General features: G+C 36.1%; 3 protein-coding genes and 1 pseudogene across 4 annotated transcripts; 1 reads left to right on the forward strand and 3 right to left on the reverse strand.

The window, feature by feature from the left end:
- The first annotated feature begins 245 nt into the window (after positions 1 to 245).
- LOC120183414 (putative uncharacterized protein DDB_G0280071) lies at positions 246 to 12,815 on the forward strand. Its single transcript, XM_039188117.1, has 3 exons — positions 246 to 617; positions 1,789 to 1,881; positions 12,681 to 12,815. The coding sequence occupies exons 1-3, from the start codon at positions 279 to 281 to the stop codon at positions 12,813 to 12,815; spliced, it is 567 nt and encodes a 188-aa protein (XP_039044048.1). The 5' UTR covers positions 246 to 278.
- A 1,828-nt stretch (positions 12,816 to 14,643) lies between these two features.
- Positions 14,644 to 15,927, reverse strand: LOC120183415 (annotated as a pseudogene).
- Positions 15,928 to 16,434: 507 nt separating this feature from the next.
- LOC120183476 (tropinone reductase-like 3) lies at positions 16,435 to 18,896 on the reverse strand. Its single transcript, XM_039188158.1, has 6 exons — positions 18,695 to 18,896; positions 18,123 to 18,239; positions 17,432 to 17,566; positions 17,184 to 17,309; positions 16,710 to 16,811; positions 16,435 to 16,602 (listed from the first exon to the last, which is right to left on the reverse strand). The coding sequence occupies exons 1-6, from the start codon at positions 18,830 to 18,832 to the stop codon at positions 16,453 to 16,455; spliced, it is 768 nt and encodes a 255-aa protein (XP_039044089.1). The 5' UTR covers positions 18,833 to 18,896; the 3' UTR covers positions 16,435 to 16,452.
- Positions 18,897 to 21,323: 2,427 nt separating this feature from the next.
- LOC120183469 (EH domain-containing protein 2-like) lies at positions 21,324 to 25,715 on the reverse strand. Of its 2 annotated transcripts, none has more exons than XM_039188152.1 (16): positions 25,373 to 25,715; positions 25,219 to 25,298; positions 24,601 to 24,669; positions 24,440 to 24,497; positions 24,259 to 24,314; positions 24,091 to 24,130; positions 23,946 to 24,005; positions 23,472 to 23,587; positions 23,205 to 23,307; positions 23,064 to 23,113; positions 22,778 to 22,906; positions 22,440 to 22,691; positions 22,267 to 22,346; positions 22,071 to 22,197; positions 21,800 to 21,943; positions 21,324 to 21,649 (listed from the first exon to the last, which is right to left on the reverse strand). In XM_039188152.1, exons 1-16 carry the CDS (start codon positions 25,455 to 25,457, stop codon positions 21,464 to 21,466), a joined length of 1,635 nt encoding a protein of 544 aa, XP_039044083.1. In that variant the 5' UTR covers positions 25,458 to 25,715; the 3' UTR covers positions 21,324 to 21,463. The 2 variants fall into 2 exon arrangements, with proteins under 2 accessions (XP_039044083.1, XP_039044082.1); XM_039188151.1 differs by having other exon boundaries at positions 24,091 to 24,133; positions 25,373 to 25,712.
- Between the last annotated feature and the right edge of the window lie 966 nt (positions 25,716 to 26,681).

Consider the following 26,681-nt stretch of genomic DNA (forward strand, 5'->3'; position numbering starts at 1 on the left):
TATTTTTTATAAATTCTAAATCTATTATAATATTTATTATATTCTCCAAAATAAAAACTTGGGTGTAAAAAAAACCCCTCGTTTATGGGTTCTGATTCGCCCTTTAAAGTTGCAACCCGGAGCATAAATCCGACCCGAACTCTATCAACATAATATCACCCCAAAAAAAAGGGGCGGAAGATCTTAAGAGACAGAAAAATAAAGAAAAATTCTCTTTAACATAGAGCCGAGTCACAGGCTCAAAGCGAATACGATACCGATCTGACGCGAAAGAGTCAATGGAAGGAGTGCTGGCTAGATTCGGGCGGTCCTCCACCCGGTACGGACCAGCCACGGTGTTCACTGGGCCGGTCAGGAAATGGAAGAAGAAATGGGTCCACGTTTCCCCATCTAACACCGGCAACAGCAATAACAATAATCCCTCTCAAAATAAAAATAATAATCACCACAGCACCAACGGTATTTCTAACGGTAATAACGGCTCTCATCTCGTGCTTTTTAAATGGACCCCTTTATCACAAAGCCAAAACAACTACAGTAGCACCAACTATTCTTCCATGGAAGATGATGTGGCGACGCCCGGTGAGCCTCCGAGGCGGAAATTTAAATACATCCCGGTATTCTCTTCCTTGGGTTTCCATAAATTTCGAATTTTTGTTCTCATTTTACTTTGTTTTTACTGAATTCTGTTTCTTGGTGTTTTTTTTTTTTGCTGGGAATTAGGATTTGATTTGGCTGTGTCTTTTGTATAATTGGTTGATCTATTAGCTGGGTTTTGGTTTGATAATGCTCCGTGTTTCTTCAAGGGAACTATGAGTTGGCTTGTTGTTTACTGCTTTAATGCGTGTGGAAAGAAGACGTAAATGGTTATTAAGGGAATGTTATTGATAAATGACTGAAAATTTAGCATATGAATGTTTGTATTGTTGTTCGCTACTATGTTACTCGAATTTAGGCGAGAGTATCCAATTTGGATATGTATTTGGCACGAGTACATTTAGATTTTTCCAAGTTCTTCCAAATACCGGGAAGACATATCCTCGAATCCATGTGTCAAACATGTGTATTTCAAGAAGAATGAAGAGTCTGAGCAACATATGAAGAGTTTAAGCAATCGGTTCACTATAGTTTGGCATGGCCTTGATGCATTGGAGTTTCCATTTCTGCTTCACTTTTGTCATAATTTCTTCCTAGAACCATAGCTTGCTTATAAGCTAAACTTTAATTAGATTGCTAATTTTGAAAATTATGTATAAGGGTACAAAGTTGAGCTTCTTGCCATCCTTATATTCTAGACCGAGTCCGAGGTCTGGAAAGCTTTTGAAACCAATAATATGATGATGATGATGGAACTGTTGGAGACCGAGACTGGAATCTCATTTCTTTTTATTCTGACTAATCAAACTTTAATGGCACCATATGCAGTTGCTTTAAGTTGAACACAGTTGTTGTAAAGCTTACACCTATCTGATCTAATCTAGTATGTGAAATTATAGGAGCTGAACTCTTTTAAATTCACGTTGTACGAGTTGTTGTTTTTGTTGAAATTGTATTGCTTGTTATGGGCATGATAATGTCTCTCTGCTTTTGTTCATATCAATCACCGAGAATGGGTGCTTTTGTCTTCCTATTGTGATTTCTTTTTAAGTTTTGGATTGGATAATCCGAATATACTAACATTCACAGGTTTGTCAAACTGCTTTGTATAACAATTCTAGGTGGAAATAAATTCTAAGATCAGTTCAAATTGTTAGATTGTTTACTTATTTTGACTTTTTGAACATTTAGATTGCCGTGCTAGAGGAACAGAACAAGGAAGCTACTGAAAACATTGATGATGAAACTAAACCGAGTGAGGATGACCCTAGTGCTGCAGAGACTGTTAGATTTGGCTTGAAATTAAGTTGGCAAGTTGAAAATTTTTCTTGGTTGGTGGCCAATTTATTGGAAATTTCATCTTGGTTGGTGGTCAAACTTCGAATATGAGAATTTCATATTTAGTGGCTAACTTGTACCCATTGGAAAATTTTTTGGTAGGTGACCAACTTATTTTTCATGTTTGATCCCTAAAATATTAGGTTATTTATAAGTTTAGTCCTTAAAACTCAACTATAAATAGACCTAAGTATTTCATTAAAATCATCCCAAAACAAGTTCTCTCTTCCTCTTGTATTCTTCATTCTCCCACTTTGGGAATTCTAAAGAATTACATTTGTTGTAATATTGGCGATATAGTGAAGTTATCATCCGGTGTGGTGCTCGAGGAGTAGACGATATTCTCGTCGAACCTCGTAAATTTGGTATGTTCTCTCATTTATTGTTTTTATTCGGTTTTTTCCACTGTGTTTCAATATTCAATAGTTTGATAGGTTTATTCGCTGTGCAACCTTTGGTGGTTTTGATCTTGACATTTTAGGTCAATTTTGAAACTACGTTCGTGTGGGAAATAACCTGATTTCCCCAACAATTGGTATCAGAGCTTCAGTTGATGTTATCCTGGTGGTTTCACTGCTGAAAAAATACAGTTCGTGCTATTGAATATTGTTCATTGGAATTAAAATACCAAAATACAGATCAGTTGAGACATCAAGCTCTTTATCCGGACCGGTGAGGAGGAGGATGTCAAATACAAATTTCTCGGTGGAGTTGTTCGATGGATCCGGTCAATTTGCCATGTGGCAAGTCGAGGTGTAAGACGTTTTATTCCAACAAGGTCTAAACATCGCCATTGAGAAAGAAAAATCCGAATATATGGAGGAGAAAGAATGGGGAACAATCAATCGTTTGGCGTGCAGCACGATTCGATCTTGTCTTTTCAGGGAGCAGAAGTATGGCTACAAGAACGAGACTTCTGCAAGTAAGATGTGGAAAGTATTGGAGGAAAAAATTCTAAAGAAAAGTTCTCAAAATCGTCTCCACATGAAGAAAATATTGTTCAGATTTGATTATCAACCAGGCACCAGTATGAATGAACACATCACTGCGTTCAATGAGCTAGAAGCAGACTTATTGGGTATGGATGAAACCTTCAAAGATGAAGATTTGGCCTTGATGTTGTTGTCATCTCTTCCAGATGAATTTGAGCACCTTGAGACAACGTTACTTCATGGTAATGATAATGTTACCCTTAAAGATGTAACTGATGCTTTGTATAATTATGAGCTCAGGAAGAAAACCAAGAAGGAGAGCAAGTACGAAGCAGCGAAGGCCATGGTGGCAAGAGGTCGCTCGAAAAGTCAAAAGCCAAAGTGGAGAGGGAGAACAAAGTCGAAGTCCAGACTGAGAAAAGATGAATGTGCCTTTTGTCATGAGAAATGCCATTGGAAGAAAGATTGTCCGAAGCTGAAGAAGAAATGAAAAGTTGCTCCAGATGCATGTGTTGCAGAGCATGATGCAAATGACTCTGACATATCATTGGTTACTTCATCAACAACATTCCATTCAGATGAATGGATATTAGATTCGGGTTGCACCTATCATATGTCCCCTAATCGGGGAGTGGTTCTCCGATTTAGTAGAACTAAATGCATGAGTTGTTTATAAGGGCAATGACAATACATGTAAAACTTTTGGGATAAGTTCAATTCGATTGAAGAATCAAGATAGATCAACCAGAGTTTTGACGGATGTCCGATACGTGCCTAGTTTGAAGAAAAATCTCATCTCATTGGGAGCCTTGGAATCCAAATGCTCAGTAGTCACTATGAGAGATGGAGTTTTAAAAGTCACATATGGCGCACTTGTGATGATAAAGGGCATCAGGAAAAATAATTTGTATTACTATCAAGGAAGTACAATTATTAGAGCAGTTGCAACAGCTTCCGGATGTGATGATTTGGACGCAACCTAGTTGTGGCATATGCGGTTGGGACATACTGGAGAAAAATCCTTGCAAATTCTAGCAAAGAAAGGATTGTTGAAAGGTGCAAAGGCTTGCAAATTGAACTTTTACGAGCATTGTGTCCTAGGAAAGCAGAAGAGAGTGAAGTTTGACACCACTATACATAATACAAAAGGTATTGTGGATAATATTCACTCAGATGTATGGGGTCCTTTAAAGACATCGTCTTTGGGAGGAAATCATTATTTTGTAACTTTTGTAGATGACTTTTCCAGAAGAGTTTAGGTGTTTCAGATGAAGTCTAAAGATGAAGTGCTTCAAATTTTCCTGAAATGGAAAAATATGATCGAGAACCAGACTGGTAGAAAGATCAAACGTCTTAGGACGAACAATGGAGGGGAATGTAAAAGTGACCCATTCTTTAACGTTTGCCATGAGTATGGTATTGTTGGAAACTTCATTGTTAGAAATACACCACAACAGAATGGGATGGCAGAGCGTATGAATCGAAGACTATTGGAGAAAGTTCGATGTATATTGTCTAATGCTGGGTTAGGCAAGGCATTTTGGACTGAGGCTGTGACATATGCTGGCCATCTCATCAATCGTCTACCGTCATCAGCGATAGGAGGAAAAACACCATTGGAGGTATGGTCTGGAAAATCTGCTATTGATTATGATTCCTTACATGTATTTGGATCCACTGCCTATTATCATGTGAAGGAATCTAAGCTTGATCCGAGAGCAAAGAAGGCTCTCTTTATGGGAATCACCCATGGAGTGAAGGGATTCCGCCTTTGGTGTTTAGACACCAAGAAGATAATTTGTAGCAGAGATGTTACCTTTAATGAATCTGCCCTAGTAAAGAAGGTAACAAATGAAGTTGTCTAGACAAGTAGTACTCCGCAGCAGGTGGAGCATACTCCAAAACAGGTAGAGTTTCAGCAGACGATGATCCCAGAAGTTGATGCAGCTGATTCTTCAACTCCAATAAAAGAATCAGAAGAAGAAGAGGTTCAAACCAAAGAACCATTGGAGACACCAGAACCACTTGCAGTTACAAGGCCAAGGAGAGAAATTTGTAGACCTTCTCGATTTGTTGATATGGTGGCCTATGCTCTTCCAGTTGTTGATGATGATATCCCTGTCACTTACCAAGAATAAATACAAAGCTTGGAAAGTGATAAGTGGAAAAGTGTCATGGATGAAGAAATGTAATCTCTCCAAAAGAACAACACTTGGAAACTGGCTCAATTACCGAAAGGTAAAAGAGCAATTGTATGCAAGTTGGGTATTTGCAAAGAAAGATGGATCTCATAGCAAGAAAGATGTTCACTACAAGGTACGGTTGGTAGCTAAAGGCTACGCTCAAAAGGAGGGAATCGACTACAATAAAGTATTTTCCCCTATTGTGAAGCATTCCTCTATTAGAATATTGTTGGCCTTGGTAGCACAGTTGAATTTGGAGCTAGCTCAACTTGATGTAAAGATGACTTTTTTGCACGATAATTTAGAAGAGGAGATCTATATGACTCAGCCAGAAGGATACAAAGATGGTGGTCATGACAAATGGGTTTGTAAGCTGAACAAATCGCTATATGGATTGAAGCAATCTCTGAGGCAGTGGTACAAGCGATTTGATAGCTTTATGAGGAGGCAAAAGTAAAATAGAAGCAAATATGATCATTGTGTGTATTTGTAAAAGCTCAAAGATGGATCTTTCATTTATCTTCTCTTGTACGTTGACGATATGTTGATCGCTTCGAATAGTCAAAAGGAGATAGACAAATTAAAGGGTCAATTGAATCAAGAGTTTGAGATAAAAGATCTAGGTGAGGCCAAGAAGATTCTTGGTATGGAGATAAGCAGAAATAGACAGAGAGGGAAGCTTTGTTTAACACAAAAGCAGTATCTGAGAAAGGTATTACACTGTTTTGGCATGAATAAAAATACCAAACATGTAAGTATCCCATTGGCTTCTCATTTGAAACTTAGTTCTCAATTATCTCCTAAAATTAACGAAGAACGAGAGTATATGGCAAAAGTTCCATATGCTAATGCAGTTGGGAGCTTGATGTATGCAATGGTGTGTATGCGTCCTGACATTTCACAAGCTGTTGGAGTTGTGAGCAGGTACATGCATGATCCTGGAGAAGGACATTGGCAAGCTATGAAATGGATTCTACGGTATCTCCAACAAACCGTGGATGTTGGTTTAGTTTTTGAACATAATGAAGCTCTTGGTCAGTGTGTGGTTGGATATGCTGATTCTAATTATGCTGGTGATTTGGATAAGCGTCGATCAACTACTGGGTATTTGTTTACTCTTGCTAAAGCCCCAGTAAGTTGGAAGTCTACATTGCAATCTACGGTGGCGTTATCTACTACAGAGGCAGAATACATGGCAGTTTCAGAGGCTGTAAAGGAAACAATTTGGCTTAACGGGTTGATGGAAGACTTGGGAGTTGTTCAAAGTCACATTAGTCTCTATTGTGAGAGTCAGAGCGTTATTCACTTAGTGAAAAATCAAGTCTACCATTCAAGGACTAAGCATATCGACGTGAGGTATCACTTTGTGCGGGAGATCTTTGAAGAATGAAATATTCTACTTCAAAAAATTGCGACATCAGAAAATCCTGCAGATATGATGACCAATGTGGTAACAGTAATCAAATCCAATCATTGTTTGAACTTGATTAACATCCTGAAAGTATGAACATCTTCGGGTATGTGGCACTTGTGAGCGCAATTAGAGGCACTACAAATTTGTGGAGTTGAAGAAGTTGAGTAGGCTTGGTAATTTCAAACCAAGGTGGAGTTTGTTAGATTTGACTTGAAATTAAGTTGGCAAGTTGGAAATTTCATCTTGATTGGTGGCCAACTTATTGGAAATTTCATCTTGGTTGGTGGCCAAACTTTGAATATGAGAATTTCATATTTAGTGGCTAACTTGTACACATTGGAAAATTCTTTGGTAGGTGGCCAACTTATTTTTCATGTTTGATCCCTAAAATATTATGTTATTTATAAGTTTAGTCCTTAAAACTTAACTATAAATAGGCCTAAGTATTTCATTAGAAATCATCCCAAAACAAGTTCTCTCTTCCTCTTGTATTCTTCATTCTCCCACTTTGGGAATTCTAAAGAATTTCATTTGTTGTAATATTGGCGATATAGTGAAGTTATCATCCGGTGTAGTGCCCGAGGAGTAGACGATATTCTCGTCAAACCTCGTAAATTTGGTGTGTTCTCTCTTTTATTGTTTTTATTCGGTTTTTTCCACGGTGTTTCAATATTCAATAGCTTGATAGGTTTATTCGCTGTGTAACCTTTTGTGGTTTTGATCTTGACATTTTAGGTCAATTTTGAAACTACGTTCGTCTGGGAAATAACTTGATTTCCCTAACAATTGGTATCAGAGCTTCGGTTGAGGTTATCCTAGTGGTTCCGTTGCTGAAAAAATACAGTTCGTGCTATTGAATATTGTTCATTGGAATTAAAATACCAAAATACGGATCAGTTGAGACATCAAGCTCTTCATCCGGACCGGTGAGGATGATGATGTCAAATGTAAATTTCTCGGTTGAGTTGTTCGATGGATCCGGTCAATTTTCCATGTGGCAAGTCGAGGTGTTAGACGCTTTATTCCAACAAGGTCTAAATATCGTCATTGAGGAAGAAAACCCCGAATATATGGAGGAGAAAGAATAGGAAACAATCAATCGTTTGGCGTGCAACACGATTCGATCTTGTCTTTCCAGGGAGCAAAAGTATGGCTACAAGAACGAGACTTCTGCAAGTAATATGTGTAAAGTATTGGAGGAAAAACTTCTAAAGAAAAGTTCTCAAAATCGTCTCCACATGAAGAAAATATTGTTCAGAATTGAATATCTACCATGCACCAGTATGAATTAACACATCACTGCGTTCAATGAGCTAGTGGCAGACTTATTGGGTATGGATGAAACCTTCAAAGATGAAGAGTTGGCCTTGATGTTGTTGTCATCTCTTTCAGATAAATTTGAGCACATTGAGACAACGTTACTTCATGGTAAGGATAATGTTACCCTTAAAGATATAATTGTTGCTTTGTATAGTTATGAGCTCAAGAAGAAAACCAAGAAGGAGAGCAAGTACGAAGCAGCGGAGGCCATGGTGGCAAGAGGTTGCTCGAAAAGTCAAAAGCCAAAGTGGACAGGGAGATCAAAGTCGAAGTCCACACTGGGAAAAGATGAATGTGTCTTTTGTCATGAGAAAGGCCATTGGAAGAAAGATTGTCCGAAGCTGAAGAAGAAAGGAAAAGCTGCTCTAGATGCATGTGTTGCAGAGCATGATGCAAATGACTCTGACATATCATTGGTTACTTCATCAACAACATTCCATTCAGATGAATGGATATTATATTCGGGTTACACCTATCATATGTCCCCTAATCGGGGAGTGGTTCTCCGATTTAGTAGAATTAATTGCAGGAGTTGTTTATATGGACAATGACAATGCCTGTAAAACTATTGGGATAGGTTAAATTCGATTGAAGAATCAAGATAGATCAACCAGAGTTCTGACGGATGTCCGATACGTGCCTAGTTTGAAGAAAAATCTCATCTCGTTGGGAGCCTTGGAATCCAAAGGCTCAGTAGTCACTATGAGAGATGGAGTTTTAAAAGTCACATATGGCGCACTTGTGATGATGAAGGGCATCAGAAAAAATAATTTGTATTACTATCAAGGTAGTACAATTATTGGAGCAGTTACAACAGCTTCCGGATGTGATGATTTGGACGCAACCCAGTTGTGGCATATAAGGTTGGGACATGCTGGAGAAAAATCCTTGCAAATTCTGGCAAAGAAATGATTGTTGAAAGGTGCAAAGACTTGCAAATTGAACTTTTGCGAGCATTATGTCCTAGGAAAACAGAAGAGAGTGAAGTTTGGCACCACTATACATAATACAAAAGGTATTGTGGATTATATTCACTCAGATGTATGGGGTCCTTCAAAGACATCGTCTTTGGGAGGAAACCATTATTTTGTAACTTTTGTATATGACTTTTCCAGAAGAGTTTGGGTGTTTCCGATGAAGTCTAAAGATGAAGTGCTTCAAATTTTCCTGAAATAGAAAAATATGATCGAGAACCAGACTGGTAGAAAGATCAAACGTTTTAGGATGGATAATGGAGAGGAATATAAAAGTGACCCATTCTTTAACGTTTGCCATGAGTATGGTATTGTTGGACACTTCACTGTTAGAAATACACCACAACAGAATGGGGTGGCAGAGCGTATGAATCGAAGACTATTGGAGAAAGTTCGATGTATGTTGTCTAATGTTGGGTTAGGCAAGGCATTTTGGACTGAGACTGTGACATATGCTGGCCATCTCATCAATCGTCTGCCGTCATCAGCGATAGGAGGAAAAACACCATTGGAGGTATGGTCTGGAAAACCTGCTACTGATTATGATTCCTTACATGTATTTGGATCCACTGCCTATTATCATGTGAAGGAATCCAAGCTTGATCCGAGAGCAAATAAGGCTCTCTTTATGGGAATCACCCATGGAGTGAAGAGATTCTACCTTTGGTGTTTAGACACCAAGAAGATAATTTGTAGCAGAGATGTTACCTTTAATGAATCTGCCCTAGTAAAGAATGTAACAAATGAAGCTGTCCAGACAAGTAGTACTCCACAGCAAGTGGAGCATACTCCAAAACAGGTGGAGTTTCAGCAGACGATGATCCCAGAAGTTGATGCAGCTGATTCTTCAACTCCAATAGAAGAATCAGAAGATGAAGAGGTTCAAACCCAAGAACCATTGGAGATACCAGAACCACTTGCAGTTACAAGGCCAAGGAGAGAAATTCGTAGACCTGCTCGATTTGTTGATATGGTGTCCTATGCTCTTCCAGTTGTTGATGATGATATCTCTGTTACTTATCGAGAAGCAATACAAAGCTTGGAAAGTGATAAGTGGAAAAGTGTCATGGATGAAGAAATGCAATATCTCCAAAAGAACAACACTTGGGAACTGACTCAATTACCAAAAGGTAAAAGAGCAATTGGATGCAAGTTGGGTATTTGCAAAGAAAGATGGATCTCATAGCAAGAAAGATGTTCGCTACAAGGCACGGTTGGTAGCTAAAGGCTACGCTCAAAAGGAGGGAATCGACTACAATTAAGTATTTTCCCCTGTTGTGAAGCATTCCTCCATTAGAATATTATTGGCCTTGGTAGCACAGTTGAATTTGGAGCTAGCTCAACTTGATGTAAAGACGGCTTTCTTGCACGGTGATTTAGAAGAGGAGATCTATATGACTCAGCCAGAAGGATACAAAGATAGTGGTCATGACAAATGGGTTTGTAAGCTGAACAAATCGCTATATGGATTGAAGCAATCTCCGAGGCAGTGGTACAAGCGATTTGATAGCTTTATGAGGAGGCAAAAGTACAATAGAAGAAAATATGATCATTGTGTGTATTTGCAAAAGCTCAAAGATGGATCTTTCATTTATATTCTCTTGTACGTTGACGATATGTTGATCGCTTCGAAGAGTCAAAAGGAGATAGACAAATTAAAGGGTCAATTGAATCAAGAGTTTGAGATGAAAGATCTAGGTGAGGCCAAGAAGATTCTTGGTATGGAGATAAGCAGAGATAGACAGAGAGGGAAGCTTTGTTTAACACAAAAGCAGTATCTGAGAATGGTGTTACACTGTTTTGGCATGAATGAAAATACCAAACATGTAAGTATCCCACTGGCTTCTCATTTGAAACTTAGTTCTCAATTATCTCCTAAAACTAACGAAGAACGAGAGTATATGGCAAACGTTTCATATGCTAATGCAGTTGGGAGCTTGATGTATGCAATGGTGTATACGCGTCCTGACATTTGACAAGTAGTTGGAGTTGTGAGCAGGTACATGCATGATCCTGGAGAAGGACATTGGCAAACTGTGAAATGGATTCTACGGTATCTCCAACAAACCGTGGATGTTTGTTTAGTTTTTGAACATGATGAAGCTCTTGGTCAGTGTGTGGTTGGATATGCTGATTCTAATTATGCTGGTGATTTGGATAAGCGTCGATCAACTACTGGGTATTTGTTTACTCTTGCTAAAGCCCAGTAAGTTGGAAGTCTACATTGCAATCTACGGTGGCCTTGTCTACTACAGAGGCAGAATACATGGCAGTTTCAGAGGCTGTAAAGGAAGCAATTTGGCTTAACGGGTTGATGGAAGACTTGGGAGTTGTTCAAAGTCACATTAGTCTCTATTGTGACAGTCAGAGCGCTATTCACTTAGCGAAAAATCAAGTCTATCATTCAAGGACTAAGCATATCGACGTGAGGTATCACTTTGTGCAGGAGATCTTTGATGAAGGAAAGATTCTACTTCAGAAAATTGTGACATCAGAAAATCCTGCAGATATGATGACCAAGGTGGTAACAGTAATCAAGTTCAATCTTTGTTTGAACTTGATTAACATCCTGAAAGTATGAACATCTTCGGGTGTGTGGCGCTTGTGAGCGCAATTAGAGGCATTACAAATTTGTGGAGTTGAAGAAGTTGAGTGGGCTTGGTGATTTCAAGCCAATGTGGAGATTTGTTAGATTTGGCTTGAAATTAAGTTGGCAAGTTGGAAATTTCATCTTGGTTGGTGGCCAACTTATTGGAAATTTCATCTTGGTTTGTGGCCAAACTTTGAATATGAGAATTTCATATTTGGTGGCTAACTTGTACACATTGGAAAATTCTTTGGTAGGTTGCCAACTTATTTTTCATGTTTGATCCCTAAAATATTAGGTTATTTATAAGTTTAGTCCTTAAAACTCAACTATAAATAGGCATAAGTCTTTAATTAGAAATCATCCCAGAACACGTTCTCTCTTCCTCTTGTATTCTTCATTCTCCCACTTTGGGAATTCTAAAGAATTCCATTTGTTGTAATATTGGCGATATAGTGAAGTTATCATTCGGTGTGGTGCCCGAGGAGTAGACGATATTCTCGTCGAACCTCGTAAATTTGGTGTGTTCTCTCCTTTATTGTTTTTATTCGGTTTTTTCCATTGTGTTTCAATATTCATTAGTTTGATAGGTTTATCCGCTGTGCAACCTTTGGTGGTTTTGATCTTGACATTTTAGGTCAATTTTGAAACTACGTTCGTGTGGGAAATAATTCGATTTCCCCAACAGAGACAACTTCCAGGAATGATGGTTTTCACGAGAAACCTGACATTAACGACGCACCAATGGATGAAAGTTAGGTGAGCAGCAAACACTCATTCAGTAATTTGAAAGGAGGGGCTGGGGGGATTGGGACAGGACCTGCAGGTCCTTGTCGTTTGAGTTCTGTAAGAAACTAAAACGTAAAACATGAATGATACATGGCATCTCATTGCACTGATTCATAGAGAAGGTTTAACCCGAAATTTCTGTCTCAAGAGGATAATAAAATAGTGCGGCAAGATCTGAATGAAAGCACATTGGATTTGAGATTGGGTTGAACGGCACACGATGGCGAGTCTGATTCAAAAACAAATCGCAATGGACAATTGGAAAGAGCGAAATAGAGTAGCAGTTTGGCATGATTGAGTATAGCCTTGCAGGTGGTTTCAGCAAATAGATGCGATGATAAGTAGACATCAGCCTTCTTGATTAAAGCGTTTTTCTTAGAGATTTAATAGGACAAATTCTTGATGACATTGGTAGGGTAGCCTATGCTTGTAGGGCTTTGAGTTAAAACCCTTGGAAAGTGAGGGAAGAAAGAAACATTGTTATCAAATTACTATCATATTACAAATTTCCAAAACAGATAATGTTTGAACAATTCAATTGCTCAGAAAATCGAACCAAAAGTAAAACAAGAAGGCAAGATGACTGATATTGCCCAACAAAACAAAGGACTTCGGCAGATTTGGTCATCATTCGTTTACAATAGCCGGAACAGGCCTCGCCTCTGTGAACATAGAGTATAAATTAGTGCATATATAGGAGAGCAACCAAATGAAATAAATGGCAGTAACAAGCAAGATATGGAGAAAATATCATGGAAACATTAAAAAAAAACCGTCATTTTACACATAAAGGCAAGTAGGTTCAGGTTCTTGGCATACATCATCTTCAAGGTGGAAGAGAAGAACATATTAGAACAACCATTCGATAAATGACTGAAATAGTAAATATCTCCTTGCTTCCTCGGCTAATAGACTCAACACGTGTTTCAGAAGTTCAAACAAGGAAAGGGAAACAAATATCATCGGTCCAATCGACTTACTGTACTTTTCAAGCTAGTTGGTATATGCCAAATAAGGCAGATTGACTGATTAATAACCAAACATGGTTAGTATCATCAAGATAGTATTAAATTACGACCGTAATGTAATATAAGGATTCCATCATAAAGGATTTTAAGTTCGTCGGGACACAATAATATCATAGTAACGGGGACGAGAGGGGGAAAATGGGGTGAGGGAGGGCAGTGGAAACTGGGAAGCGAGAGGGAAGAAAGAAGAAATACAAATACACCCGGATTGAACAAAGTCAAGCTAGTGCGTACCTTACAGGTATTTGACGATGATCTAAGTAATCAACATAGCTTTTTTCTTGACATTATGGCTTTGAACTTGTGGCCCAAATTCAGGCTTCCCGGTGTCGGGCAGCCGCGTTTCAATCGTTGTCTCCGCAACAGAAAAACTCAAAAACATCATTAATCCACAGGTAAGATGTACGTGCATGTATATGTCCCATCAGTGGTATGCACGTGAAAAGAAGGGTTCTTATCTTAATTTTACTTTGTTAAAGAGTTGCATGCATGTGACATCTTTTATCTCGTTCAAAGAACCAAACCCTAATGTTTCATCTCTTTTTTCCCCTTTGTCTTCCCTTCACAATATTACAAGTGGAAGGAAATCGTTAGGAACTCACGCGTTTCTGAAATCTAACCTCAAAAGACCTAATAATAAAATCAGGGATAAATCACACCATTGATCACCATACTATTTCTTCTACATAATTGGTCACTAACATTATGTTTTCCCCTTATTTTGGTCATTTTTCCCGTTAAATATTTTCATTAATTTTCTCCTATAAGATCGATAGAATGTATAAATTTGGAAGACTAGAACAGTTAGTATGCCACACCACATCGCTTTCTCTTATAAATATTAAACGGTGAATGATCAAAATATAAAAAAAATGTAATATTAGTGATCAATTATGTATTAAATAGGATGGTAACTAAAATAGGAGAGGGATACTAATATGGTCACCAATGGTGTAGTTTACCATAAAATGAAGACACCTCAAAGGTTTCCATTTTTTGAAAATAAAAAGGAATAATTTGAATTTCATCCCTTTTTTGTGAAAATTGCAAAGTCAATCCTTTAATTTGTGGAGAAGTCTATCAAATTGCGCTGTTGAATGGCTGACCTGAAAATCAATAGTTAAACAATTTATATAGAAAAAATTAGTAAAAATCAAATGTTTAAATCTGCATGTTTACCAATTATTAGGGTTTTCTTTAAAGAAAACAAAGAATATTCATTCAGTTCAGTTAACCATAGTAAACGACAGTATCATTTATACCAAGGGAATCCAAGGTTCCCTTGTTGATGAATCACAGGGAAGGTCTTGGTTTCACATATTGTTTTCAATAGAATCAGTTAGAACAATAGAATAATTAGTTCAAACCCTAAATCATTGTGTAAACTCACTTTTAATCCGCCACCAGCAGCCTCGGATGATTTAAAAAACATCAAATATGTACAAATTATTATGAAGCAATCTTGATCATAGAGGAAAGATTCAAGGCTGTACAGGTATAGATGATGAGCTCATAGCCACACATCCCTTTAATCGTTCGAGAATGGCATTTCGGCTGACCAGTCTAGAGTGCGAAGTTAACGGAAGGCCCTCATTTACACACTCGTCGTACTTCTCCAAGGTGGAAACGATGTCGGAGAAATCCGCCCGCTTTGAGGGGTTCGCTGCCCAGCAGCGCTTAATGAGGTGTGCAAGTGGCGGCTGACAACTCTCGGCCAACGGAGGCCGTTCGTTCTGCCGAAAAGATTACCGACTTTAGAGGAGCTGCATCATAAGGTTAAGCATAGAGGAACAAGCTTTTATGTGTAATACCTTTTCAGCCACGGCAAAAGCAGCTTGCACAGGGGTCATTCCTTGGAAGGGAAGCAAGCATGTAGTGAGCTCTCATAACACGATCCCGAAGCTATACACATCGACTTTCCGAGTATACGGTTTCTCCCTAATCATCTCGGGTGCCATCCGGTGGTACGTTCCCATGTTTCCTTTAGTCTCAAGGCACTGTGTTTCAAGACACGACGTACCGAAATCCGCCACCTTAACCCTCATTTCATTGTTTAGCAGAAGATTGTTCGATTTGAGGTCTCTATGGATCACACCTTTTGAATGAAGGTACTCCATTCCCTGAGATATGTCGAGGGCTAATCTCAATACCGTCTCCGTCGAGAGCGAGTACGGCTCTTTCTTGTTAATCCTCAGAGTCCCTTGTGACATGTATTCTGTGATGATGCAGTACACAGGCGGCTTCTTACAAGCAGCAATGAACTGAACTATATTGGGGTGAAGCAACCGTGAGAGCAAAGCTACTTCAGACTTGAACTGCTGTTCGAGTTTCGATCTCGTCTCCTCATTTTGGTTTGGGATCCTCACCATTTTTACAGCAACAGCTCTCTGCTTATAAATTCCACGATAGATTCTACTATGAGCACCGGAGGCGAATTTGTTGCCTATAAACAATTGAGAAAGATCAGCAGTCCACTCCTCTTGATCCTCCTTTGAAACTTCCCACGTCTCTACATTCTCCGAGTCCAAAATCATCGACCACGACTCCAAGCTATCGAATCTCCTCTTCTCCATGTTCACCATGTCGGGATTCATCTGTTTCTTCGATGAAGACGATGATGGGAATTGCGGCAGGTGTTTGCTCCTAGATTTTCGAAGGCGAAACGAATGGAAACATGAGGTTCCCATTGTAAAGCTTTTCGCTTTGTGATATGGACCTAAAAGGGTAAATGTCTGTTTAGTGTCAAAATAGACAATCGAAAGGTATCTTCCTTCTGAATGTGTGGATTGATTTGAGGAACTTCATGAACCGGTTCAAAAACATGGGATTTGCAGAAGAATGAGTTTCATGAATTTCTCAGGAAAAAAAAACGATGAAATCAAAGAGATCATCAAGTAATTCCGGTTATTGGTAGCGAATTCATGGTGTTTTGGAAATGCAGAGAAAAGGGTGCAGATTTCTCAAGGCATGTAAAGGTGGTTTAGCAGCAGAAAGATGAATTCAAAGCAGAGATTCTCAAGGGTGTCTCGTGATTGCTTGGTTCGAAAGTGATAAACTTTTTAATCACTAGAAAAAAAAAATGTATAATTAAAACCCGAAAGCCATTGAAAAGCATCACAAACCAAATTTGTAAATATATGAAAGGGAAATAACCCAAATACAGCTAATGCCTATTTTATTTGTCTGAAGTTGTTCCACGTCAGATGACATGTAAAAATGGCATCAGGAAATTACTAAATAACAGATTCCATTGAAACCCGGCTACAGACATGTTTGTGTTGTGCAAGGAACTAGAGCCTCGAAGCCGTTCCTCCGGCCACGATTAAGATTTCCCCTGTAACGTAAGAAGCGTCATCCGAAGCTAAGAAAGCAGCCGCAGCTCCTATTTCTTCTGGTGTGCCTAGTCTTTTCAATAGCGTTATATCCTCAAAGGATTTTTTCTGCATCAAAATCCCCGCACTCGAGTTTCAGTGACAAGGTACGACATTCTTCACTTTCACTCAAATGATGTTGTGTAATCTTATTTCTATAAGAAAAATCATCTTACCGTGGCTTCGTTCGCTGTTACGAAAGCTGCAAATCGGGTTGGTACGAAACCAGGTGCTATGGCGTTGACTCGGACATTTGGGGCCAACTCAGCCGCCAGAGCCTGACAAAGGATCAACCAACACAGCTAGATTAGCAATATCATTATAGTCAGAATAAAATTTCAGAAAGATAAATATAAATTTTAATTTATTTAATTTAAAAAATTTTAAAAATAAAAATTATTTAAACCGAAAAATTAGAAGGATAAGACTTAATTTACCAAACTTAAAAACAATGAAGGGCCTAAAAATAGTTAAACCCAATGTTTGTTTTTTGTGGGGCGGGGGGGAATAATGGCCCTTCCCACTTACACATAGCTCTGTCCTAATTGTGATTGAAAAGTATTTTTAAAAATAGTATAATCTTGTCCCTATGATTGAAAAATGTTTTTGAAAGATTGATTGTTTAGGAAAAGAAGTGTATAAAAACTTACCTTGGTGAGACCAAGAAGGGCGGTCTTAGTAACCCCGTACATGGCCATAGAAGGCTGAGGTTGATAACCACCGTATGATGAAATAAAAATAATCGATGAACCTTTCTTCAGATGGGGAGCTGCATCCTGCAATTATACAACGGAAACATATGGCTGTACACATCAAACCACTATGTAATTATGAGAGTAAGCTATGGTAATTAAGGCTATTTTGTTAACATTAATCTTCTTTGTGAGCTCTTAATTACCTTGAGCAGAAGTATGGATGCTTTGACGTTTGTTTCCCATAACTTGTCGAGGATAGATTCTTTGGTTTCCAGCAGCGGTACATTTACCGGATTTACAGCGGCATTTGATACAATCACATCTATTTTTCCATATTTCTGAAACCAACAACATATACAATGTTAATTGTTATGCATACCAATTACTCAAAGGATTCAGCTTTGTTGTTTAAAATTGAATTTTGGTTTTTAAAAGGAGCAAATAACTAATTTCCCATTTACAGTAAAAGCCACTAAACTATGTTAAAATTATCATTTTAATCATCGGCCCTCAAAAGTTTCAAAATGATCATTAAATTTATTAAAGTATTATAAAATGGCCGCTATCTATATCATTCAAAAAATTTAATAATTATTTTATAATTTTTAAAGTTGAATAATTTTTAGTGTACTTGATTGATTTTAGGGACTCAAATCCAATTAAACTGTTTAATCATAGGGTAAGACCAAAGCATCTTTATCTTGATTTTGTCTTTATTTATCGTAGACATAATAATTCGAACTTAAAATTTTTATAAAATATAATATTTTCTTTTATTACCGTTTAACGAGTTGTTAAATTCTGAAGAGATCAAAGGGAAATGATCGAGTTCTCAAGTTTATTATTGATTTGTTTTCAACGATAATATAGAATTCAAGGTTTTCATTAACTAACCTCGACGGTGGCGTTGATTAAATTCTTCCTCTGCTGCGCATCGGAAACATGGCAAACGACTCCGAAGACATTTATTCCTTTAGCTTTAAGCTTTTCAACGGCCTCGTCGACGTTTTTCTACAAGTATGAAGCTCAAAAATATAACTAACATCCATCATCATATCAAAAACAAATCAAACAGTACAAATAAATCAAGAGAAAAACACACTAATTTCCAATTAAGAAGTTCCATCAACTGTAAGTATGGTCGGAATGTTTCGCCGCTATTTTTGCAAAGTAAAGCAGCGACCACGGCGGCATAAATAATTAATAAAAGATGAAGCAAATCCTGTTAATTACAGATTTGATCACAATCATTCATATAAATATCTTGACGAATTCTGATTCCACAGACTCTCAAATTCAAGAGAAACTAAGCTCAAAACTTCAATCATCAAATACAAGAACAGATAAAACAACAGCCGATTTAACAAAGGACTATATTCCAATTAATAAGCTCCATCAACTGTAATTATGATTGCCTCAGCATCATTTACCATCCAACACAGAGAAGATTGAAATTATTAAAAGACCTGCTTGCGAGAGGAGATGACGACCGAGGCACCTTCCAGAGCAAGGCGCTCCGCGATGCCAAAACCGATGCCTTGAGTCGAAGCAGTTACAATCGCAACTTTGCCTTCAAATCTTCTTGCTGCTACTTTGTTCTCCATTTTCCTAAATTCAGAAAAAACGACGATGAAGACCGAAGAGTTTCTCCGTTTCGTAAATTCAGAAAAACATTTGCGATGAATTGAAGAGTTCTATCTGTCTCCCCTTTATATACTAGTCCTCACAGTAACTAGGCCGCCATTTTTTAATTAATTATTTATTTGTTCTTGGATTTATATTTAAATGTATGAAATCCAAATCGTTTTGGTTGTTGTAAAGAAAAACATTTTAGGTTAAAAAATTAATTTAACAAATAATTATTGATTATATGATTTCCACATAAATATATTGATAATTATTGATTTAGTGGGATGAGACATTAGATCTTTTAAGTAAGATCAGGTGTTTGAATCATGAGGATTGCGATTGGAGTAAACTGGGTTGGAAGGGTCGCTTTTGTCTCTGTAGTACTAGATCCAGATTAATTGATCTATAGATCAGATATCGGTGGTTATACCAAAAAAAATATTGATAATGTTTGATTATCAAATAATTATTTTTGTTGTTTTAATTAAAAAATCGTATAAAATTGAAAACAAAAATAAAGAGTTATTTTTAACTGAATTTATTTAAAAGTTAAAAGTAAACATAAATATATTGACGAAACAATAGATTTAGAATTGAAAGCTTATGAATCTATTGAATGGCATAGTGAGAAAAATGGCATATATATTTTGGATTTGAATAATTATGTATACAAGGTTTATATGTGTTGTCAATGAATAAGAAAAAATATAAACATATATTATCTTGTAGTAAACAGTTTGATATCACTTAAGTATGTCTCCTGTTCGAGGCTTAAGATGTGCGACACAAGTCAATATGGATTAATCAGAACAAAGTCCTAAAAAATCGGGAGAAAAAAATTAATATAATTATATTATATTTTGAAAATATTAAAAAATATTTTATTTTAAAAATAAAATATAATTAAACTATTAAATCTTATATTGAAGTCATCTCTGAATTATAGTGTTGAATGTAGATATATGTATTATCTTTTATATTAAATATATAGTTAATATATATATGATCATTTACTTACCTCTATTTATAATATATTTTTCTTCTTCTTCCTATTATTATTATTATTATTATTATTATTATTATTATTATTATTATTATTATTATTATTATTCACTCTTCCAAACATAGTATATCTTAAGAAAGCGACAATTTCGTATTCTTTTTTGTTTTTATTTTTATTTTATTTGACTTCTAAAATGACAGCTAGAAATGCATGATGAAGGTGTTGGATATTGAACAAGCGGGCGTAAGCAAACAAAAAAAGAAGCACCGAAGGTGGTTGTATCATGTGCTTTTTTATGGATTTATTTCTTTTATGATTTGATTCCATTACAATGTTCAATATAACTTGTTTTTAAAACATATATCGTTACCTACTCTCATTTTTGTAGATAAATAATCAGACGCCATAGTGGACTATATATATATATATATCTTTCCAACCTGTTTTACTAACCTCTAATTTGGAGCTTTGTATGGGTTGCCAATTAAATAATATATCACTACTAGTTTAATCCAATTCTATTACAGCAAAATGATATTGTAGTAAAATCATAATAATGTGATTTGTACTATAAAACATTTTTCTTTATATTTTTTCAATAAAGTTCTTATTCTATTAAACAAAAATGAAAACATTTCATATCTTCATTAAATTGAATCTAATGTGAGTTTTTATTTTAAAATTTAAATCGAATTTAAATTAAATAAAATCTATTCAAAGATAAATCAGATCAGATTTTCGGATCAAATTGAATTTGACAGATACCCTAACCTAACCTATAATACTATAATTCAAGCAGGCAGCAAGGTATGACAATTAGAAAACTGAGTTCACCCAAATGGAGCTGCGACCACCACCACCTTTTACCAATGCATCAGCCAGGCTGTTTGCTTGTCTAAACCAATTGTAGATCCTCACCCCATGTTACTCAATTTTTTTTTTATTTTGATTGACCATGTTACTCTTCAGTTCAGTATAAAATCACTCCTTTGTTAAAATTAAGATTAATGTCTAATATAATTGATAAAATAATAATTTTGGTCTTTAAAATTTATCATATTTAAAAATTTTATCAATTTAATCATTTTTTATTATACTGACAAATTAAACAGGCCGATCAGATCAATTAATTGGTGAATAACTACAATCTATTGTAAAATAACAAGTTTGTAATAATTTTTAACTAAGTAATTAAACTATAACTCAGAGAAAAAAATGGCCTAAATGTAATGAAACTAGTAATTTTTAATGACCTGAAATGTATTATAACCATAATTAAATCCAAGGTTATCCATGGCGAAGAAGATGGAACTCAGCACAGCCACCTGACCCGAGAGTTTGATTCAATAATCGACTACAAAAAAAAAATCATTATTTTGCCCTTACTAGTTCTTAAGATCAAAGAACACTGAAAATAGGTTCAAAAATGAACCTCAACAAGTAAAACTGCACAAACATGACAAGATCTGATGAAACAAGCTTTAAAAAGCCCCTTTAAAGCGAAGGTAAACACATTACTTATGTTCACATGAAAAGGGAATATCACCAATAGAAGTATATAAGTTCATTTTTAGGTGGTGGGGGCAGGGGAATCACTTACATATCATTCGTAGGGATTCCTAAAATTCTTCAAGAGCTCGGGAATTTCATATCCTAGCATATCATCGACGGCTTGAATCATCTTCGGTTTCAGTTTTTCAAATTTATCGATGCTGTAATTATTCAACACTTCCCTATAGTGCTCAACACTTGGGAAATCACCTGCCGGCAAATGGTACTCACGTTGAACCTGTTTCAAGATAGTCATGTAAAGCAATCCTTGTTGATTATCAATAAAACCGAGTAACCGACTCGACAGACCAATTTTCGGAAGTCTGTTAAATTAGTTAGTTAGGTTATAGAATTCATTAATCGAGAAAGGAGCAAATGGATACAATACCTTCGCAAATTCATCTTGAAGATTATCAATAAGTCGTTGTTGGGCTTTAGCTTTGCCCATCATACTAGGCATCTCCTTCTTGAGATGGCTAATTATATAAGCATTGATTTTTGCTGCTCTAGCACGCTTCACAAATTCATTGATCTGGCATCATATGCACACGGAATAACTAAACACACAAGGATACGAGCATATGTGCATAACTAAATATGCATACGGATTACCAAACGAGTACATCGGCAATGTAGAAACAAAGAGCATATAAACATACCCGACGATCGCAAGCCTTTCGCGGAATGTCTAACAAGTCCTTGAGAAGATCGTCTTGTTCTTTCTCAAAAAGGTCTAGCCCCAATTCGTCGATAGCAGCCTCGTTATTGTGCTTATCATTGAAAGAGCTACAAACAGAAATTAAAATCATCAAAAACTGTCAAGTATGATAACTTTTTCCGGGAAAATAAACTTACCCAATGTAAACACGGACAACCTCCGGAGTGTTCAGAACTTTTCCAAGAGACCACATCAAAGCTCCATAAACTCTCATCAGCTAAAAAGATTACATTGATGAGTTATAATGAATTGTGCCAAATTTTGTTGTAACAAAAGTATACATATAAAGAGATAGAAGAGAGTATCATACTTGTTGAGTATCAACTTGGTGTGCTTTAATTAGAACAACACGGATCTTGTCATCGTTACCACGTAAACATGAAATTACTCGTTTGAATTCATCGCTTATGTCTAACTTGTGAGGGTCGAATAGAAGAAGAATAAGATCACATTTAGCCGCAAACCACGATATAACACCGGTGAAATCGTAACTTCGTTGTGTTCTCTGTTTTTCTCCGGATAGAACACCAGGAGTGTCCACAAATGTTATCTGATCCAACAACTGCAACAATAATAAAAACATCGGTGAAAAAGCCTGGTATATTAATTGGCACGGAGAACGAAGAAAATCGAATCAATAATACTCACTGGATGTGGCATTTGAGAGCACTCAAATTTTGATAAAAAGGCTCCTCCAAAAGTGGTCAATCCACCATATGGCAGATCTGCTTGAACAGCAATAGTGTTGCCGGGTATACTCCTTTCATCAGGTCCAGACTGAGATTAATAGAACATGAAATCAAATGTGTTATAAGAAACAATGCATATCTTTATTTCCATCCATCTGAACGCTATCGCTTGGTGTAAGAAAATAAACAAAGGATCCAAATAATTCACTTTTGGAACCAGAAAGTTCGGACATGGTTTTACATACCATTACAACAACAAATCTATCAGTTGTTGGCTCTGGACCTATATGAGCTCCTGTCAATAGAGTGATGATGGAAAGCTCAGTAAACATGATGATCAACTTATCATATGAAAGTACGAAGCGGTATAAATGCTTTTAGCTTACCTGGGTAATCGCATTGTAACAAATGTTTTATAAATGTAGTTTTCCCGGTTGAATATTGACCCAATAGCATAACCATAGGTTTAGCATCAAAGTCGCTGTCTGTCTGCATTTAGAAAATCACATGTAAATTCACTGAATTAATTAAAGAGTCAAACAGTACATGACATTCCACATGGAGAGACATGCATCCGTTTCTGCAGAGAGACCATTCAGTTCATGTTTGCACAGTTTTCTATTTGGTTACAACTTAACGCAAAGTGCACTTACCAATGGCGGAGACACGAAGTCATTAAATCGATAGGTAGCTTCCAGTGGCTTTAGCTTTTCAATATACAATCTCTTCAAGCCATCAACAATTGAGGTAACAGCACTTGCAGGTATCTGAGCAATAAATAGATATAACAAGCCAATCAATGCAACAATCCATATGAAATCATCCTTTCAAACGGATAAGGCTTAAAGATTTGTACAGCACATGAACATAGTTAAAAACACATCCTCATTGAGAGATTAATAAAATTTAGATATAATATATATATCAGATGACAACTGAACTTAACAAGCCTTAATAAATAAATCAAGAGAAAGCGTAAATGTAAAAAAAAAGTATAAAAGATCCACTTATTAATAAAGGATAGCCACAAATATCAAAAAGATGTAATGAAGCATAAGCATGTGAATAGAGACTACAAAGGAAAAGCAAACTCCAACAATGGCAAAAGGAAATTGAGAAACAACCTTTTTTTGAAGGCTTTGAGGTAAACCATTTAGCAGATGTTGGAACTTGGGACTGACTAGAACCTGCATTATTAACAATAAACTAATTTATTAGAACCCAATTAAACAACCTGGTTAGAAAACACTTAAGGATACGATAGCATCTAACCATTCATTCCATGAACACCATTTGTAGTCAAATCCTTTTTCTTCTGATGGAGGTGCAAGAAAAAATAGTTTTAAAAACAAAGATGTCGGCAAAAACATGGGAAGGGAAGAAATAAGACATTTTAACACCAGCAATTAAAGTGTGAAAGCAAGAAATAAGATCCCTTACCGTCGTTAAGGCATCCACACCTTCCATTAAAGGAAGACCAATATCCTCCAAGCCAGCTAGAATAAACAAAAGAACCATCAATATAAACTAAAAGACAAGAATATGAACCACTAGAGAGTCATGCATTCATTGATACTAAAGCATGAGAAAATAGCAACACAGAGTATGTTATGCAACTTGCCTGAACTTTTAAGAATATCAGAGGTTATTTCATGTCCGGCTTGTGCCAAAGAAATAAGCTGAAATCAATCAAACAAAAATATGAACTCTTAAATCACACAAAAGAAAAAATAACGATACAATTTCTATTTAGTAACAAAAAACTCCATTCTGGTATACAACCTGCAAAGCGACAATGAATTCTGTCAAACCTAGAAATCCTTGTCGTTTAGAATCTGCGATTGCCCAAATCTAAAGATAGAAAAATGAAAAAACAAACGTAAACTCATAATCTGATGAAATACTACAAGTAATCCAAAACATAACACTAATGAAAGGCAAAGTTTCTAATACATATCTTCTTCTGGTCCAGAGAAAGATTAAATCCTGCTAAGTACATTACTATTTACTACAATTCCAAGATTCATTTTATATATTCAAAGAAAGGCCAACCTCAAAGAAACGCATCAATTTATATTTTGCAAATAACAGGGTTTACTAAATAATGACTAATCTTTATGAACAAAGTTTAGCAAATAATAGCGTTGTAATTCCAAAATTCATTCACATATTCAAAGAAAGGCCAAACCAAAACAAGGAAGGTTTCTATTTGCAAATACCAGCATTTAGTAAATGATGACTAATATTTATTAACAAGCTTAGCAAATAATAGCATTGTAATTCCAAAAATAACAAAAAGAAAGGCCAAACCATAAAGAAGCGCGGTCTTGGCCTCAGTTTCCGTTTTGCAAATAACAGCATTTAGTAAAGGATGGTCTTTATGAACAAGTTTTTAGTTACCTGCTTGAGTTCTTGCCGAGAGAGTTTAGACAGGGCGAAAAAATTCGTAGCATCATTTCCAGTAACACGCCCATCTCGATCTGTAATCAAAGAAAACTTATGCTCCAAATTCAACAAAAGGGTAAAAAATATCAAAGAAAGTAAAGGGAGAAACCTGAATCGACGATATTGAACCAATCTCTGTAGATCTTTTGTTGCTCTTTGGAACATGATCCAATTGGCATTGGACTTGACTCCATTTTCACACACACAGTTTGTTTCAGATTTTGAATTTTGAAATTGAAAACAAAGAAACAAAAAGAAATGACATGATTTTTGCCGTTTGATTTTCCTTCTTTTATAATAGCTTTGGCGCTCGAGATAAGATTTGAGAAAGAGCCAAAACGGCGCCGTATGTTAGAGCATCCTTATGCTTAAAGGATAGTGATTTAAAGGGTTTAATTGTATTTTGCTTTCAAATGATTTGAACGGGTTTAGGTCATGAGAATATCATTGTTTTGTTGGGTTACATCATGACTCAGATTTCAAAATCGGCTTCTTGTTGTAGATAAAAGATTTTATTTGTAAATTTTGAATTTGAATTTTCTTTTTTAAATCTAACAACTTTGAATGAAAAGTATTTAAAATATTATAAAAATATATTAAATTTTATAACACTTACTGGCGAATGATTTGTAATTAAATCTATTAAATCCCTGATAAAATTTTTACGTATTAATTTTTAATTCAATTTATTTACAAATTATATAAAAATATATTAATAAAAAATATATATTTATATCATTAATAAAATAATTTAATTTTCCAAAAAATATTTTAAATATTTATATAATTTTTATATGACCGAAATTTTAGCAGTCCAATCATCATATTTCATATTGAGAAAATAACCTCAGTGACCAAAAATCTCATATAATATACGATTTTAACCAACTTTTTCCGGATTTGCCAAAATGACCAACAAAATCGCAATGCGATCGCTAATTCGGAACGCGATCTCTATTATCGCAAATTAGTTTCCAGATTCGCAACGTGATTATGACTATCGCAATGCGATTTTTCAATTTCGCGTTGCGATTTTCCCAATTCGCAATGCGAATAAGTAAATCGCAATGCGATACTGACTATCGCAATGCGAATTTGGAAAATCGCAATGGGATACTGACTATCGCAATGCGATTTTCCTAATTCGCATTGCGATTTACGTATTCGCGTTGCGATTTTCATAATTCGCAATGCGAATACGTAAATCGCAACGCGAATTAGTAAATCGCAACGCGAATTAGTAAATCGCAATGCGAATTAGGAAAATCGCAATGCGAATACGTAAATCGCAATGCGATTTACATAGCGCTATTCGTATTAACGCGTATTTTTTTTCCAAATTCCAAACACGAATTTTTTCTTAATAAATCGTAAACTGAACCGTCCACAGTAATCGCAACTCATAACCTCAAACCCAA

This window comes from Hibiscus syriacus, unplaced genomic scaffold (assembly GCF_006381635.1).
Source record: "Hibiscus syriacus cultivar Baekdansim isolate YM2019G1 unplaced genomic scaffold, ASM638163v2 tig00112762_pilon, whole genome shotgun sequence".
Lineage (NCBI taxonomy): Eukaryota > Viridiplantae > Streptophyta > Magnoliopsida > Malvales > Malvaceae > Hibiscus > Hibiscus syriacus.